This window comes from Salmo trutta, chromosome 16, assembly GCF_901001165.1.
Source record: "Salmo trutta chromosome 16, fSalTru1.1, whole genome shotgun sequence".
NCBI lineage: Eukaryota > Metazoa > Chordata > Actinopteri > Salmoniformes > Salmonidae > Salmo > Salmo trutta.
Window position 1 is genome coordinate 14,201,325 of NC_042972.1, and position 19,663 is coordinate 14,220,987.

Here is a 19,663-nt window from a genome sequence, read left to right on the forward strand (position 1 = left end):
TTCAAAATAAACATCATGGCCTGTCAAAGATTAAACTCATGAGTAATAATGGTAAGATGTCCTCGATGATACTCCTGCTCAGTGACTAGGTTTATGCTGTCACAGATATGAGTTGTTTTGATAACGTCATTGGTGAGATGCTGCATACGGCAGGACACTGAACAATTGTATCATCTACTGTAGTCTCACACCCAAGAATCCCAAAGTATGTTGAGTTGGAAGGGATACGTTGCTGGTGAAGTATCTCAGGTGACCATCTTGGACCCCCAGATGACCTCCTTGGACCATCTGGGGAAGTGTCCCAGGTGACCATCTTGGACCCCCAGATGATCTCCTTGGACCATCTGGGGAAGTGTCCCAGAACTTTATTTGACTTCCAGATGAGGTTTTAGGAACATTTGTTGGTGTATCCAGGTGATCTTCTTGGACCCTTATTAGGGGTCTCCCAGGGTTAGGAGTTTGGGTTGGGATGCCACTCAGTCACGTCCCTTTAGTCACACCCCTGATAAGTTTGTCCCTTCTAAATGGAAGCTGCTGTACAGGTCTCCGTCTGACATGTCTTATATCCCAATCAAAACACAGGGGCGTGATCACACAGAGCTTACCCGGGGCTCTGACTTACCATGCCGTAATTTCCCCGCTCACGCCACTTGATGCTTTGCCTATTTAACACACTGACCCTCGTCAGCTAGCCTTTACCAGTTTCCCCTAATGGTTATAGCAGCTTGTATATCACTGCTGTGTGTGCGTTAGGCTTGGGTTGTATCCAGATTGTCATACCTTCATACCGACCTTGTGCCATCCCGGGATTTTCGGTAATACCGTCACTTTTTTTTTCAAACGCCACTGATACTCTGTAATCCGAAGGTTCGCAATGTTATCAAGTACATGTCAAATCCCATAGAGAATGCTAACTAAATGCAAACAAATGCATTGCGAACATTTGTCTGGCATACAGTGCATTCGGAAAGTATTCAAACCGCTTCACTTTTTCCACATTTTGTTACATTAGTCTTATTCTAATAATTTTTTCCCTCATCAGTCTACACACAATATCCCATAATGACAAAGCGAAAAACAGGTTTTAAGACAACAACGAGAAACTTTACATAAGTATTCAGACCATTTGCTATGAGACTCAAAATTGAACTCCGGTGCATCCTGTTTCCATTGATCATCCTTGAGATGTTTCTACAACTTGATTGGAGTCCACCTGTGGTAAATTCAATTGATTGGACATGATTTGGAAAGACACACACCTGTCTATATAGGGTCCCACAGTTGACAGTGCATGTCAGAGAAAAAACCAAGCCATGAGGTCGAAGGAATTGTCTATAGAGCTCTGAGACAGAATTGTGGTGAGGCACAGATCTGGGGAACTGTACCAAAACATTTCTGCAGCATTGAAGGTCCCCAAGAACAGTGGCCTCCATCATTCTTAAATGGAAGAAGTTTGAACCACCAAGACTCTTCCTATAGCTGGCCGCCTGGCCAAACTGAGCAATCGGGGGGAAGGGCCTTGGTTCGGATGGTGACCAACAACCCAATGGTCACTCTGGCAGAGCTCCTCTGGAGATGGGAAAACCTTCCAGAAGGGCAACAATCTCTGCAGCACTCCACCAATCAGGCCTTTATGATAGAGTGGCCAGATGGAAGCCACTCCTCAGTAAAAGGCACATGACAGCCCGCTTGGAGTTTGCCAAAAAGCACCTAAAGGACTCTCAGACCATGAGAAGCAAGATGATCTGATGAAACCAAGATTGAACTCTGGCCTGAATGCCAAGCGTCACATCTGGAGGAAACCTGGTACTGGTCATCACCTGGCGAATACCGTCCCTACGGTGAAGCATGGTGGTGGCAGCATCATGCTGTTGGAATGTTTTTCATCAGCAGGGACTGTGAGACTAGTGAGAAAGATGAACGGAGCAAAGTACAGAGAGAACCTTGATGAAAATCTGCTCCAGAGCGCTCAGGACCTCAGACTGGGGTGAAGGTTCACCTTCCAACAGGATAACGACTCTAAGCACACAGCCAAGACAACACAGGAGTGGCTTCGGGACAAGTCTCTGAATGTCCTTGAGTGGCCCAGCCAGAGCCCGGACTTGAACCCGATTTGAACATCTCTGGAGAGACCTGAAAATAGCTGTGCAGGGACCCTCCCCATCCAACCTGACAGAGCTTGAGAGAATCTGCAGAGAATAAGCTTGTAGTGTCATACCTAAGAAGACTCAAGGCTGTAATCGCTGCCAAAGGTGCTTCAACAAAGTACTGAGTGAAGGGTCTGAATACTTATGTAAATGTCATACTTCAGTTGAATACATTTTAATACATTTGTAAACTTTTGTAAACTATTTTTGCTTTGTCATTTATGGGGTATTGTGTGTAAATTGATGAGCGGGAAAAAACAATAAGCCTTAGAATAAGCCTGTAACTTAACAAAATGTGGACAAAGTCGAGGGGTCTGAATACTTTCCGAATGCACTGTAACCTAAAAATGCTACTTAATTTGTTGCACGCACAAAACAAATATTAGCCAGCAAGGCTCTTGATCCAGGAGGGGGTTCTCGGCTGTTAACAAGCGAATGCTTGATTTTGGAAGAAGCTATCCACTTAGCTAGATAGCTAACTAGCTACTAAATCAGCAAACCAAATGCACAACTGCAGAGCATTTAGCACATTTTAGACAGTTAACTTATTAGTTATTAGATATCTAGCTGGCAAACATTTAGTGAATTCCATAGTGTAATTAGATCACCTGGTGCATGCTGCCCACCAGTGAGTGACTCAAGGCTCCAGTATCTCGTCATTGTGTACTTGTAAACTAAACATGTGACTGGTGACTACCAGTAATCTTCATAATTACAAATGATGTGACCGGTGAAGTGAAAAATGCAATCTTCTTTATCTCCTAACGTATTGTACAAGTTAACTGCAGGTATTTACTTAAAAAGTACGAATAAATATTAAAATGTAGAAATTGATGGTGTAGAAAAACCATCCCGTGGCTTTTGCCAAATACCTCAATATACGGTATACCGCCTAGTGTGTGTGTGTGTGTGTGTGTGTGTGTGTGTGTGTGTGTGTGTGTGTGTGTGTGTGTGTGTGTGCGCGCGCTGTAACAGTTGCACTGCAAACGGGTGGAAGGGGGACATCGACCTTAGTGTTTGTGTAATTGAACACAGTTTCTTAAGGCCACTAAAGCATCCTTTGTAAACACTGTTTGTTGATGTTGGGGAGTGACTGACTGCAGATGGCCGACTGCACTCTCCAGATCTGGTAAGTCCCACTTTTCTGCCCAGACCAGGAATGCTCTGTGTGTGTGTTGGGGGGGTGTGCATGAGTGTGTGTTTATTTGTTTGAAGTGCAGAGGAGGACTGTTTATTACAAGTGTGTGTGTGTGTGTTTGAGAGAAATTAAAAAGTGGGATGGGTGGGAGTCCTTTTTCCACAGACCACTGTTTGGGTGTTTTATGTAAACAGTAATTGGTCACTAATTAGAAACCTGCTCTATTCTTCCATCTCTCCCCCCGGTCTGTGAATGAGTGGCTGTCAAATGGGGCATTATGGGTAGACCCTTTAATTAATGGCTACCCTACCCCCTCTCTCGCTCTCTTTCTAGCTCCCTCCGTTTGTGGCTTATCATTAGTCGCATTCCATCAGTTCTCAGGGAGCACTGAAGCTTGCGAGCACTGGTTTGTGGTAATGTCTCTAGGTCTCTCTCTCTTGCAGTGTCTCTCTCTCTCCCCTATCGGTTGGGGAAATGATTTGGGTTTGAATGAGATGGTGGTTGTGTGTGGGAGTCAACTCCATTAAACAGATGAAGTCCTCCCAGGAATGCTCCATAGTCGCCTGGTCATTTAGCTTGGCCCAGACCAGTGGACTTCCTCCTGTCCTGGTTAATGGACCCTGTCTGGACCTATTAGGGTTTGTCTCCTGGCCCTTATTTCTCGATTGGCACAATGCCTGAAATCCAGGCTTTATCCATGGCGACCTTTCCGTATCCAAGGGCCATACGGCCAATGAGAGAATGGCAAATTGAAAACCCATAGAGGCTATTTAAGCTACATCTCACAAACACAAAAAAGCATGTACAGTGGCAAGAAACAGTATGTGAACCCTTTGGAAATACCTGGATTTCTGCAGAAATTGGTCATAAAATTTGATCTGATCATTCACAGTGCAGGGTGGAAAAAGTATGTGAACCCTTGGATTTAATAACTGGTTGACCCTTTGGCAGCAATAACCTCAACCAAACGTTTTCTGTAGTTGCAGATCAGACCTACACAACGGTCAGGAGGAATTTTGGACCATTCCTCTTCACAAAACTGTTTCAGTTCAGCAATATTGTTGGGATATCTGGTGTGAACCGCTCTCTTGAGATTATGCCACAGCATCTCAATCGGGTTGAGGTCAGGACTAGGACTGGACCACTCCAGAAGGCGTATTTTCTTCTGTTGAAGCCATTCTGTTGTTAATTTACTTCTGTGTTTTGGGTTGTTGTCCTATTGCGTCACCCAACTTCTGTTGAGCTTCATTTGGAGGACAGATGGCCTAACATTCTCCTGCAAAATGTCTTGATAAACTTGGGAATTCATTTTTCCATAGATGATAGCAAGCTGTCCAGGCCCTGAGGCAGCAAAGCAGCCCTAAACCATGACGCTCCCTGCACCATACTTTACAGTTGGGATGAGGTTTTGATGTTGGTGTGCAGTGCCTTTTTTTCTCCACATAGTGTTGTGTGTTCCTTCCAAACAACTCAACTGTAGTTTCATCTGTCCACTGAATATTTTGCCAGTAGCGCTGTGGAACATCCAGGTGCACTTTTGCAAACTTCAGACTTGCAGCAATGTTGTTTTTTTTGGACAGCAGTGGCTTCTTCCGTATCATGGACTCATCAACCAAGATGTTAACATGTTCCAGAGATTTCTGTCTCTTTAGCTGACACTCTAGGATTCTTCTTAACCTCAAGGAGCATTCTGCGCTGTGCTCTTGCAGTCATCTTTGCAGGATGGCATCTCCTAGGGAGAGTAGCAAGACAATTTGTATTAATGTGGACTGCTGAACATCAAGGCTTTTAGAGATACTTTTGTAACCCTTTCCAGCTTTATGCAAGTCAACAATTCTTTATATTAGGTCTTCTGAGATCTCTTTTGTTCGAGGCATGGTTCACATCAGGCAATGCTTCTTGTGAATAGCAAACTCAAATTTTGTGAGTGTTTTTTATAGGGCAGGGCAGCTCTAACCAATATCTCCAATCTCGTCTCATTGATTGGACTCCATGTTAGCTGACTCCTGACTACAATTAGCTTTTGGAGAAGTCATTAGCCTAGGGGTTCACATACTTTTTCCAACCTACACTGTGAATATTTAAATTATGTATTCAATATAGACAAAAAATACAATTTCTGTGTTTAGTTTAAGCACACTGTTTGTCTATTGTTGTGGCTTAGATGAAGATCAAATTTGATGACCGATTTATGCAGAAATCCAAGTAATTTCAAGGAGTTCACATACTTTTTTTGCCACTGTTCATAGGCTCTACACAAATAGGCTTGGTCCGCAGCTTTACTTTGGTGATAGGCTTAGATACTGTATACTCTGTTCAGTCTGCACAGCTTGACCATAGGAATCTAGTGCATTAGCTTCTGTGTCCACTCTATTCAGCAGAGAGACGGAGGGGAAAGGAATACTCCATTATTACACTAAGGTGAATGAAACATTACAGATAAACCAATTACAAGCACACAATTCCTCACCTCTCTCCTTTCACACAGTGATACCTAACCCGCCGGCTAAAGCGACAAAAAAAATGACTTCCCCTGGAGCAGAAATCAGATTTCGATAGCTGACTACGAGAATTTAATCACCACTCCATTCATCTGTTCCCGTATATCAAAAAAACGTGGAATTAAGTTTAGCCTGATTGGATTATTGCTTCAGGAAAAGGAAGTAATTTCCAAGTCAAACAGGAGTCACGCCCACAAACAAGCCTGGACTCAAATGCCATATGAAATCTTTCAAATACTTTTAGCGTTTGCTTTAGCCTGCCTGGAGTGCCAGGTGGGCAGGGTTTGTTCTTCTACAGCGATTCTATTGGTTCTACTGTGGTTCTTGTTGTTCTTTCGCCAGGTCAAAGGGGAGGGTCTGTATTTTGGCTCGTGTTTGTCAGTCTCTTATCTTCCTTCCGAATCCCGACTCAATGTTTGGATTGCATGTTTTGAATGTTCTGGTAATTTTCACTAACGCATCAATCAAGAGAGACTTTGCCTCTGGTGCCGTCAGTTAATGGAGAGGGAGAAGTAGAGATAGGATGTGTCCCAAATGGCACCCTATTCCCTATATAGTGCACTACTTTTGACCAGTGCCCTATGGTCAAAAGTAGTACACTAAATGGGGAATAGGGTGCCATTTAAGACAGACTGTCTGTTGGTGCCAGGAATGACTGTGGTAAGTGTCCAGGGGTGTTAGTGACTGTGCTCAAATGAAGTGTTTTTGCCTCGGAGCCTAGCAATGGGGAGGGCTGAAAGTAGGTGTACTGAAGTTTCTCTGTGTGACACTACTTGACCTGGCTTGTGCTAAGAAGGGCTTCCCAGGCCAGTGAAAACGATGTTGCTGAGCAAAGGCAGGTCTGACTTGCATTTCAATGGGAATGCCTTCCAATGATCTCCATTTAGTCAAACGGACTATCAAGACAACACACAGTGCACAACTATAGTATTGTGATAGAGGTGGTTTGGAATGAGACATGAGATTTACCCAAGACGTCTCGGCTTTTGGATCATTCATTCAGGTAAAGCGCTGGAGACGAACCCTGGTTGGTCACGTGTGTAACATCGGGAGTAGGATTAAATGACTCATTATTTCTGCATTACGTTTGTGTTTGCATTAGGAAGGAATTTGTTCAGTAAGAAACATGCTAACTCTAGTGTTGGTGTTAACACTTGTTGCTAACACGAGGTGTTTGGGCAATGCAACGTACACAATGCATGTTGTTTTTGTGATATTAGGGGGTAATTTGGACTTTTGCATGCCGAATTTGAGATTTTTTCCCCAATTTGTCATGAAAATGCGCTGACGAGGGAAATGTTTTTTGACGTGTGGCTTGATTGTACCATTTTATGTGGTAAAAGTGCGTTATTGGTTTCGAGTTGCACTTGGAACTGGTGTTCCTTGGTTTACAGAGATATTAACCGTTTGTCTCTTTGTTTTACAGATTGGTGCCATAGGAGAGGTGTTTTTAACCAAACCAAGCTGCTGGGAGGTCAAGGGGTGACATGCCTCTGTAACACATTGTTGGAAACAAATGGTGAGGGGAACATTTTCTGATTCATTAATCTAGGTATAAGCTGTAGTTTATCAGTATATTTGGTGGCTTGTTTTGTTCATAAATGTATAGTTTACCATTAGTGACTTGAAGTTAAAGGACGTGAATATTCATGTTTCTCATAACTATATACAGTATGTTATCTATCTAGGTTGTGAAGTGTGTGAATCCCTTGCTTTCTCTCCTGGGTTGCCAGATTGGTTGCCATGCCTCCGGGGAAGGTGCGACGTGGTTTCTCAGTCCCGGTGGCGGTCCCAGCTCCAGTACTGTTGCTGCTGCTAGCTGCCGGCTGGCCCTCCTATGGCCTGGCCTGGGCCTCCTCCCCCTACCCCACCTTTACCCGCAACGACACCCTCTTTGAGCACATGACCCTGCACCCGGACCCTGTGGTGGGACGTGTCTACGTGGGGGCGCAGGACCGCCTCTTCCAGCTGGACCGCCACCTGACCGCCGAGCTCCAGTTCGACACCGGACCCGTGACGGACAGCCGTGAGTGCCTGCCACCCGTCACCGAGGGCAACTGCCCACAGGCGCGGCCCACCAGCAACCACAACAAGCTCCTGCTGGTGGACCCCTATTCTATGGAACTGATCACATGTGGCAGCATCAACCAGGGCATCTGCCAGAAGCGGAGTTTAGACTCTGTGGGTACAGTGCTGTTCTCAGCCGAGCGGCCTGTGGACACGCAGTACGTGGCAGCCAACCACCCCAACGTGAGCACGGTGGGCCTGGTGGTGCGCTCCCGCCCTGACCGCCAGCCCGTGCTCTTTGTGGGTCGCGGCTACACCAGCAGCCACCCACCCATCTCCACGCGCAACCTAGCCCAGGAGCCCATCTTTTCCTACGAAGAAACTGCAAAGCTATCGGTGGCGGGCCGCCTCTCGGAGTACGACCACCACTTTGTGGCCTCCTTTGCCCAGCGCCAGCACGTCTACTTCCTTTTCTACCGGCGTGACCTTAAGTCCCAGTCGCGCGAGTACCGTACCTACGTGTCGCGCGTCTGCCTGGATGACCAGGCCTACTACTCGTATGTGGAAGTTCCTCTGGCCTGTCGCTCGGCGGCCGGTAAGAGCTACAACCTGCTCCAGGCTGTCCGCCTTGGTCTACCACCCAGGGGCAGTGGGGGCGAAGCTGGGCAGGCCGAGGTGCTCCTGGGGGTGTTCTCCACCCATCAGACCTCGTCCACACGGCCCAGTGAGGACTCGGCTCTCTGCATGTTTAACCTGGACGATCTGGACCAGAGGATCAACTCCACCAGGGACCTGTGCTACACGCAGTTCGGCCGTGCCGAGGGAGGGGGGGAGGCGGCCTACATCGAGTACGAAGTCAAATCCAACTGCGCCAACCTGCCGTCGGTGAGTAGATTGACTTGCCAGGTCCTTATTTTATTCAGTCCTGGGTTCAAATTGTGTTTGAAATCTTTCTAAATCTTTTAGCGTTTGCTTTAACCTGTCTGAAGTGCCAGATGGACAGGCTTTGCCGTTTTGCGACTATTTTGTTAGTTCCAATCGAGCCTCGGTGAAGTATTGGAAATGATTTAGAATAGTATTTGAACACTGCTTGCCTAATTTTAGCACTTTAGTTTACAATCCTTTTATTGCTGCTATTTAGGCTACCTAGTATGAGGTAGTCATGGGGCAACAGTGGGTACCTTCCAGTGCTTGCTTCTAAAAATCTAACATTTTGTAACTATTTGGATGCCAAATGGTAAGCAGCATGATCCTTGTTTTATCGTCTGCTACTGCTTTATGTATTTGTCCTGTTCAGCTGGACAGGACAAATTATTAGGAAATTACATGGCATGCAATTGATACATAAAGCTACTTAAATCTAGTGGTAGAATTAGACTATTATGAAGTGATGATAATATACCATGTATGCTGTCACCATCTTTTAAGTTACCAGGCAAATAGGGGACTGTAAAATAGTGGAACTGCGTTTAATCTACATATACCGATAAAGATGTTGTTTCTTACCAAGTCAGAATGTCTTTAGGATTTACTGTAATTCTACTACTAGATTGGTTGCTTCCAGGGTCATTCAGCTTCTGCGACGTGACCTCCATGTTAGAAATTCAATTAAATTTGATATTTTAGTACGGACAAATGTAATCCTTCTATTTGTGGAATTAAATTAGATTACTTTCTCGTAATGACCCTGTTGTGTGTGTGTGTACGACTACCGCTCCGACTTCAGTGGGTGGGCACTGAGCCACAGTGTATTTAATGATACACCCCATAGAAGACACAGAAGAGGTGTTAACCTCTGACCCCTGAATGCTGTTTACCTTCCGATGGGGTCGGGGAACATTAGTTTGGTGGGGCTGTGTCCCAAATGGCACCCTATTCCCTATTTATTGCACTGTTTTTGACCAGAGCCCTATGGGCCCTTCCAAAAGTAGTGCACTACAAAGGGAATAGGGTGCCATTTGGGACACAGTAGGATAATGTAATAGGATTGTAAGGGGGGGGATCGATCGTAACATTAGCCTTAGTGAGAGGGCCACATTTAACCAGGACTGACAAGGATGGATAAAGTCACCCACCGCTGAGACCGGAACGAGAGAGATTGCAACAGGGAAGCAGACGGGACAGGGAGGAAGAGAGAGGAAATGAGGAGAAACGTGTGTGTGTGTGTGAGAGAGACGAAGTGGGTGTGTGAGAGGGAGGCCTAAACATCACCACCACAGGTAACTTCCACAAAGCTGTGAACGATCTGAGACAAGGCAAGAAGGGCATTCTATGCCATCAAAAGGAACATTAACTTCAACATACTAATTAGGATCTGGCTAAAAATACTTGAATCAGTTATAGAACCCATTGCCTTTTATGGTTGTAAATACAACCCATATTTATGCTAATTTATTTTCCTTTTGGTACTTTAACCATTTGTACATTTGTTAGAACACTGTATATAAACATAACATGTCATTTGTATTGTCAAAATTCTTTTGGAACTGTGTGTAATGTTTGCTGTTCATTTTTATTGTTTATTTCACTTTTGTTTATTATCTCCTTCACTTGCTTTGGCAATGTTAACATATGTTTCCCATGTCAATAAAGCCCCTTGAATTGAATTGGGAGGGAGATGGATGGATGGATGGATGGATGGATGGAGTGGGCGTGTGAGAGGGAGGGAGATAGATGGAGTGGGCGTGTGAGAGGGAGGGAGATGGATGGAGTGGGCGTGTGAGAGGGAGGGAGATAGATGGAGTGGGCGTGTGAGAGTTGAGAGGGAGGGAGATAGATGGAGTGGGCGTGTGAGAGGGAGGGAGATAGATGGAGTGGGCGTGTGAGAGGGAGGGAGATAGATGGAGTGGGCGTGTGAGAGGGAGGGAGATAGATGGAGTGGGCGTGTGAGAGGGAGGGAGATAGATGGAGTGGGCGTGTGAGAGGGAGGGAGATAGATGGAGTGGGCGTGTGAGAGGGAGGGAGATAGATGGAGTGGGCGTGTGAGAGGGAGGGAGATAGATGGAGTGGGCGTGTGAGAGGGAGGGAGATAGATGGAGTGGGTGTGTGAGAGGGAGGGAGATAGATGGAGTGGGGGTGTGTGAGAGGGAGGGAGATAGATGGAGTGGGTGTGTGTGAGAGGGAGGGAGATAGATGGAGTGGGTGTGTGTGAGAGGGAGGGAGATAGATGGAGTGGGTGTGTGAGAGGGAGGGAGATAGATGGAGTGGGTGTGTGAGAGGGAGGGAGGGAGGGAGGGAGGGAGGGAGTGTGTGTGTGTGTGTGTGTGAGGGAGGGAGTGTGTGTGTGTGAGGGAGGGAGATGGAGTAGGTGTGTGAGAGGGAGGAAGATGGAGGGATGGGAGATGTGCTAATGCTAGGCTAGCTCTAGTTCCGTGAACATAAACTCTGTTACAAATAGTAACAATACACCAACACCACATAAAACCATCAACACACGTACCTATCAACAGTGTTGGATCCCAATGTTTATTACTTGACCCCTATTGTTTTTTGTTGCAGGAACTCATAAGCTGGTAATATTTATCATAATGAAGTTGATAAATTGCACCTACTTTAATAAACTGTGTCCATACATCTCTAAATTAAATCAATTTTCTAATTATTTCCCTCTTGAACTATAGAACACCCTGGATGCCTACCCATGTGGTTCAGACCACACCCCCAGTCCAATGGCCAGCCGGGTGGCTGTGGAAGCCGAGCCCATATTGGACAGCCCAACCGCCCGTCTCACCGCTGTGGCCGTCAGCGTGAGGGCGGGACATACAATCGCCTTCCTGGGGGATTCCAAGGGAAACCTGCGCAAGGTAGAGACAATCGAGATGATAAAACTAATGGAGCGATTTATATTGAGTGTACAAAACATTAAGGACACCTGCTCATTCCATGATGTAGACTGACCAGGTGAATCCAGGTGAAAGCTGTGATCACTTATGGATGTCACCTATTAAATCCACTTCAATCAGTGTAAGTGAAGGTGCGGAGACAAGTTAAAGAAGGATTTTTATGCCTTGAGAAAATTGAGACATGGATTGTGATGTGTGCCATTCAGAGGGTGAATGGGCAAGACAAAAAATGTAAGCGCCTTTGAACGGGGTATGGTGGTAGGTGCCAGGCGCACTGGTTTGTGTCAAGAACTGCAAAGCTGCTGTGTTTTTCACGGTCGACAGTTTCCTGTGTGTATTAAGAATGGTCCACCACCCAAAGGACATCCAGCCAACTTGACACCACTGTAGGAAGCAATGGAGTCAAAATGGGCCAGCATCCCTGTGGAACACTTTCGACACCTTGTAGAGTCCATGTCCAGACGAATTGAGGCTGTTTTGAAGGCAAATGGGGGAGCAACTCAATATTAGGAAGGTGTCCTCAATATGTTGTACACCTTCAAAACAGGACCTGGCTGGACTTGTTCTCTGCTGGTTGTTTCTGTGTCTTGTATGTTATACAGTACATTTTGTATACGGCCCATTTCAGTACATTCCATTGCATTAAGTGAGCCTTTGATCATCCCTGAATAACCTCAGCTCAGCCTCTACGTAGACCTAGACAGATATTCACAGAAAACTAGCCAGACAGACAAACAAGTACATATGCAAGAGATCAGACATTTTACCCTTCCATAGTAGCGCAGACCGAAGTCAACATTCCAGAAATAATAGCTAGAGCAAACCGGACCAACCGGACCAGGTAACTAACTAATGCATCTGTCCTTAAGTGGCTCTGGGTGTGTTTGCTTTTCCCTGGACGTGCCAGATAACACATGTACTGTTAACGACAATGAGAATTCTGCTCTTTCTCTCTTTTCTTTGGCTGTTCTTATATATTTTTTTCACCGCTTGCTTTCTTTCCCATCTTGATTTATTTTTTTGTCCTGTTTCGTAAGACGTATTCCTGTATTGTTTGTAAACCACAACAGAGAAAGGCAGCGTTGGTCCAACATGAACCAGTGCACTGATAGAAGAAGGGCAGCGTAGACTGACACTATTAATCATACACACGAGAAGGGATATTCCTACATCCACTGTACCGTCCTCCGATGTAGACGACACCCTGTACCGGCCTCCGATGTAGACGACACCCTGTACCGGCCTCCGATGTAGACGACACCCTGTACCGGCCTCCGATGTAGACGACACCCTGTACCGGACTCCGATGTAGACGACACCCTGTACCGTCCTCCGATGTAGACGACACCCTGTACCGGTCTCAGATGTAGACGACACCCTGTACCGGCCTCCGATGTAGACGACACCCTGTACCGGCCTCCGATGTAGACGACACCCTGTACCGGCCTCCGATGTAGACGACACCCTGTACCGGCCTCCGATGTGGACGACACCCTGTACCGGCCTCCGATGTAGACGACACCCTGTACCGGCCTCCGATGTAGACGACACCCTGTACCGGCCTCCGATGTAGACGACACCCTGTACCGGCCTCCGATGTAGACGACACCCTGTACCGGCCTCCGATGTAGACGACACCCTGTACCGGCCTCTGATATAAACGACACCCTGTACCGGCCTCCGATGTAGACGACACCCTGTACCGGCCTCCGATGTAGACGACACCCTGTGCAAATAAGAGAGGTGGAAAACCCAAAGGGGATAACACACCTTTGGGTTAACATAACATGGTAGTGCTACACATAGAGGGCTTGGGTTAACATAACATGGTAGTGCTAAACATAGAGGGCTTGGGTTAACATAACATGGTAGTGCTACACATAGAGGGCTTGGGTTAACATAACATGGTAGTGCTACACATAGAGGGCTTGGGTTAACATAACATGGTAGTGCTACACATAGAGGGCTTGGGTTAACATAACATGGTAGTGCTACACATAGAGGGCTTGGGTTAACATAACATGGTAGTGCTAAACATAGAGGGCTTGGGTTAACATAACATGGTAGTGCTACACATAGAGGGCTTGGGTTAACATAACATGGTAGTGCTACACATAAAGGGCTTGGGTTAACATAACATGGTAGTGCTACACATAGAGGGCTTGGGTTAACATAACATGGTAGTGCTACACATAGAGGGCTTGGGTTAACATAACATGGTAGTGCTAAACATAAAGGGCTTGGGTTAACATAACATGGTAGTGCTAAACATAGAGGGCTTGGGTTAACATAACATGGTAGTGCTAAACATAGAGGGCTTGGGTTAACATAACATGGTAGTGCTACACATAGAGGGCTTGGGTTAACATAACATGGTAGTGCTAAACATAAAGGGCTTGGGTTAACATAACATGGTAGTGCTACACATAGAGGGCTTGGGTTAACATAACATGGTAGTGCTAAACATAAAGGGCTTGGGTTAACATAACATGGTAGTGCTACACATAGAGGGCTTGGGTTAACATAACATGGTAGTGCTAAACATAAAGGGCTTGGGTTAACATAACATGGTAGTGCTACACATAGAGGGCTTGGGTTAACATAACATGGTAGTGCTACACATAGAGGGCTTGGGTTAACATAACATGGTAGTGCTACACATAGAGGGCTTGGGTTAACATAACATGGTAGTGCTAAACATAAAGGGCTTGGGTTAACATAACATGGTAGTGCTACACATAGAGGGCTTGGGTTAACATAACATGGTAGTGCTAAACATAAAGGGCTTGGGTTAACATAACATGGTAGTGCTACACATAGAGGGCTTGGGTTAACATAACATGGTAGTGCTAAACATAAAGGGCTTGGGTTAACATAACATGGTAGTGCTACACATAGAGGGCTTGGGTTAACATAACATGGTAGTGCTACACATAGAGGGCTTGGGTTAACATAACATGGTAGTGCTAAACATAAAGGGCTTGGGTTAACATAACATGGTAGTGCTACACATAGAGGGCTTGGGTTAACATAACATGGTAGTGCTAAACATAAAGGGCTTGGGTTAACATAACATGGTAGTGCTACACATAGAGGGCTTGGGTTAACATAACATGGTAGTGCTAAACATAAAGGGCTTGGGTTAACATAACATGGTAGTGCTACACATAGAGGGCTTGGGTTAACATAACATGGTAGTGCTACACATAGAGGGCTTGGGTTAACATAACATGGTAGTGCTAAACATAAAGGGCTTGGGTTAACATAACATGGTAGTGCTACACATAGAGGGCTTGGGTTAACATAACATGGTAGTGCTAAACATAAAGGGCTTGGGTTAACATAACATGGTAGTGCTACACATAGAGGGCTTGGGTTAACATAACATGGTAGTGCTAAACATAGAGGGCTTGGGTTAACATAACATGGTAGTGCTAAACATAGAGGGCTTGGGTTAACATAACATGGTAGTGCTACACATAGAGGGCTTGGGTTAACATAACATGGTAGTGCTAAACATAGAGGGCTTGGGTTAACATAACATGGTAGTGCTACACATAGAGGGCTTGGGTTAACATAACATGGTAGTGCTAAACATAGAGGGCTTGGGTTAACATAACATGGTAGTGCTAAACATAGAGGGCTTGGGTTAACATAACATGGTAGTGCTACACATAGAGGGCTTGGGTTAACATAACATGGTAGTGCTACACATAGAGGGCTTGGGTTAACATAACATGGTAGTGCTACACATAGAGGGCTTGGGTTAACATAACATGGTAGTGCTACACATAGAGGGCTTGGGTTAACATAACATGGTAGTGCTACACATAGAGGGCTTGGGTTAACATAACATGGTAGTGCTACACATAGAGGGCTTGGGTTAACATAACATGGTAGTGCTACACATAGAGGGCTTGGGAAAATACAAAAACAACCCACTTCAAATATGGCCTTGAAATGCATTAGTGCCAAGGGTTGAGTTTATATCACCCAGACATGGGAGTTTGAGTGGGTGATGTGGCGGGGGCTCATAGGGGACATCTCAGTAGTTTAACTCCATCCAGTCCGTTCACCTGTCAGCGATGACAAGGACGCCGCATCAGAGTATTTAGGCATAGCGAGTTCTTAGTAACAGCGAGTTCTCTCACTCCCAGACTCTCACTGGGAGTAGTGACTAGCGCTAACAATTTGCACTTTGTTTCATTTTTGTCAATGGCTGCATTGCGGTTGTGACTGGGGTGGAGCAGAGCAGGGAGGGGAGCACAATGACACCCTTTAACAATATTTTTACACACTGACCACATAACAACACCACTGGCCAATGTGGCCATTCTTCATGATGTCTGGCTAACTAGGACTCCATGACTCAGGGTTTTGTGTTTGAGTCTCACACAGTGTGTGTGTTCAGGGCACAGTCGTCACTGACTGGCAAATAGATGGCAAAGACAGCAGAGTTCTAAATAGAATGCCCTATTCTCTTTCCATAGACTATCATGCATGCATACATACATATGCATACACACACATACGTATGCACGCATACACACATACGCATACACACATACACGCACGCATACACACATACACACATGCATACACACTACCAAATTGTGTGAATGTCACGGTCACCAGATGCGTGTATGAGGACTCTGTCACTCATTGTTGCTACTGTCCTTCCTGTAGTCCCAGACTATATACAGTATGCCTCTGAGACGTAGCATATTACAGCACATGATCAGAGCTGGTTCAAATACTATTTCAATTACTAAGTATTGTTACGTAGTTTCAAAAAATATATGTATTGGGATGTATTTGGGAATACACTTACAAAGTATTGGCATGTATTTAAAAATACTCAAATACATCGACAAGTGTATTTTTCATTAAAAAAATATGAAATACTCCCATGCATTTTAACCCTGGTCTGTTTGGTCCTAGGGGTATTTGAAATAATGTATTTGAAAATAGTTTCAAATAGTAAGCTATTAATAGGAAATTAATTAAATATTTTCTAATACTTTTAAATGAAGTAGTTTATTCGGCACCACATTATTTTAAATAACAAATACCTAAATACCCATGTATTTGAACCAAGGTCTGCACATGACTGACACCTGCTAGGTGAATTAGCAGTGAAAGAGGTATTTAGTGCACCCCCTGGGTGCACATTTTGGTTTTTGATCTTGCACTACACCGCTTATTCAAATAACCAACTCATCAAGCTTTGATTATTTGAATGCATCATGGGTAAATACATTTTTTATTTTACAGGAACATGAAACTACACCAAAATATTTTGTAAGGGCTGTCGTCGGAAGAAGACCAAGGTGCAGCGGAGTTAGTGTTCATCTTGACATTTAATTCAAACAAAGAGAACACTATACAAAAAAACAGGAAAACAGGAAAACCGACAGCCGACCAGTACTGACAGGAAACACACTGAACAGAAACAATTACCCACAAAACCCAAAGGAAAAACATGCTCCTTATGTGTGACTCCCAATCAGCAACAACGAGCTTCAGCTGTGCCTGATTGGGAGCCACACACACGGCCCAAAACAAAGAAATACAAAAACATAGAAAAAGGAACATAGAACGCCCACCCAATGTAACACCCTGGCCTAACCAAAATAAAGAACAAAAACCCCTCTCTATGGCCAGGGCGTTACAGTTTTATTGAAATTAGTTAGGTTTTTCTAACGTAAATTTGTAAAACGTAACCCGAGAATTTAATCCGAAGGCATTTCGGTAATGAGAATTTTGGGTGAAAATGTACACAATTCTGGGTAAAATAAGATACTTTCTCAAAAACTAGACATTTTAGTCTTAAGAATGATAGTTGATTTTTGCAGATGCATCATGGTTTTGTAACTGAATTTGCTGCAGACCTTTTAAAACTGTTTTCGTGAGAATCACCCAGCTGTATTTTTATTCCATCGTTCATCAGTCTTAGACTGTCCAGGCTCTTTATAACAGCCATTTAGCCCACACTAAAGAACTATTAGTCCCCTAACATGGTAACTCCACAGAACAGACAGGCCAGACGGGTTGCCAGACATGAAACAAGCTATTTTAAATTAGATTCTCCCTCTTCAAAGGGGAGAAAGCGTTGGGCTTCGACACATTGTATTGGACTTTCTTTTCATGGAATGCCAAGGCAAATCTCTGCGTATTTTGAAGAAATATACATACGGATTGAAATAATATTGCAACAGTTGCATGCGCGCACACGTGTAGGCTCACACACACACACACACACACACACACACACACACACACACACACACACACACACACACACACACACACACGGGCGGCAGGTAGCCTAGTGGTTAGAGCGTTGGATTAGTAACCGAAAGGTTGCAAGATTGAATCCCCGAGCTGACAAGGTAAAAATCTTTCGTTCTCCCCCTGAACAAGGCAGTTAACCCACTGTTCCTAGGCCATCATTGACAATAAGAATTTGTTCTTAACTGTCTTGCCTAGTTAAATAAAGGTCAAATGAAAATAAAAAATAAACACATATTGGAAAGAGAGAGTGAGGGAGATGACTGAGTGAACAACATCTAATTGCCACAAACTAAACTGTGTAGCCAGTTGACCTTCTCAAGACAAACATTTAGATTGGCATCCCAAATCATCCAAACAGAACCGTCCATCTTTCTATGCTTTCAGAAGACTGATGATGTTTTACCATTTAAACTCAAACACCAACGTAATTCTATTTAGCATGATTGTTTTTCCTAGTGGCTAAATTGAACTGACCATGCTATTTGTCTCCCTGGCTGGTGAATTCTAGAACTAGGAGTATGTTGAGTGGGTATTTGGGAAAACAAATTAAACAGATGTTTCTGATAAGGGATCATTTGTAGGTGTTGCAATTGAAACATTTTATATAACACACTCAAATAGAGTTTCTGATAGATTTTTACAAATATAATCTATAGATTCTATAATATTGTAGCGATCCTCGCTAATGATTGGGCTCCCAAGTGGCACAGCGGTCTAAGGCACTGCGTCTCAGTGCTAGAGGCAGCACTACAGACACCCTGGTTCGAATCCAGGCTGTATCACAACCGGCCGTGAGTGGGAGTCCCATAGGGTGGTGCACAATTTGGCCCAGTGTGGTCTGGGTTTGGCCAGTGTAGGCCGTCATTGTAAATAAGAATTTGTTTTTAACTGACTTGCCTAGTTAAATAAAGGTTAAATAAAATTAAAATAATGATCCCACTTTACAATTCCCTAAAGTTGGCTAACCCTATTGGAGCAATGTGTGCATGTTTTCTTTTCATACGAGTGACCCTAGTTCTGTACTCCTTTATCTGTTTGCTTCAATGAAATGTACCTAATAGGTTTCTTAACTATTTGAATGTTTGTTTTCCAGGTGTTTCTGGGCCCTAACGGTGAGGTGGAGGAGTACGCCGTCATCTCCATCCAGGCCAACGCGGCCATCAGCTCTGACCTGCTCCTGGATCAGTCTGAGGAGCACCTTTTCATCATGACGTCCACCATGGTACAGTACACTAGCCTGGTCCTAGATCTATTTGTTGGTGCTGTCCTGCCAACTGCTCTGCTCATTGGCAGTTTGTCACACATGAATCCCACTTCTGACACCAACAGTACACTACCAACACAACAACTTTAATTTCTTCCCTTCACACCGGCACAGTGGTCAAGTCGTCCACGGCTCTATTGAGACGAGGTTCAGTTTATAGTAATGGCTCCATGCAAAGTCCTCATAGACTCTGCAACATTTTCACCACATTGCTTTATTCCTATCCGATCCTTTTATCTATCAGGTGAGTGGCAACAGTTTTGGGCAATAGTTCTGTGTCCGAAATGGGTCTCATTGTTTACCATGCGTTGCACATAATGACTGAATATTGCCTGTTGTTGTTTTGTTGTGGCCATAGCTCCAGAAGAGGCCAGTGGCTGAGTGCCATGAACACCTGGACTGCCAAGCCTGTCTGTCTGCCCATGACCCCTACTGTGGATGGTGTGTCCTGGAGGGGAGGTAAGCCACTC

The 19,663-nt window shown here is 44.7% G+C and overlaps 1 protein-coding gene across 1 annotated transcript in view; it reads left to right on the forward strand.

The window, feature by feature from the left end:
* Nucleotides 1–19,663, forward strand: part of LOC115150137 (plexin-B1-like) — a 188,380-nt gene that overhangs the window by 111,050 nt on the left and 57,667 nt on the right. Inside the window, 5 exon segments of the mRNA XM_029693098.1 lie at nucleotides 7,213–7,305; nucleotides 7,520–8,678; nucleotides 11,414–11,596; nucleotides 19,023–19,151; nucleotides 19,552–19,652. Of these exon segments, the coding sequence (XP_029548958.1) occupies nucleotides 7,530–8,678; nucleotides 11,414–11,596; nucleotides 19,023–19,151; nucleotides 19,552–19,652 (1,562 nt within the window). The 5' untranslated portion in view covers nucleotides 7,213–7,305; nucleotides 7,520–7,529.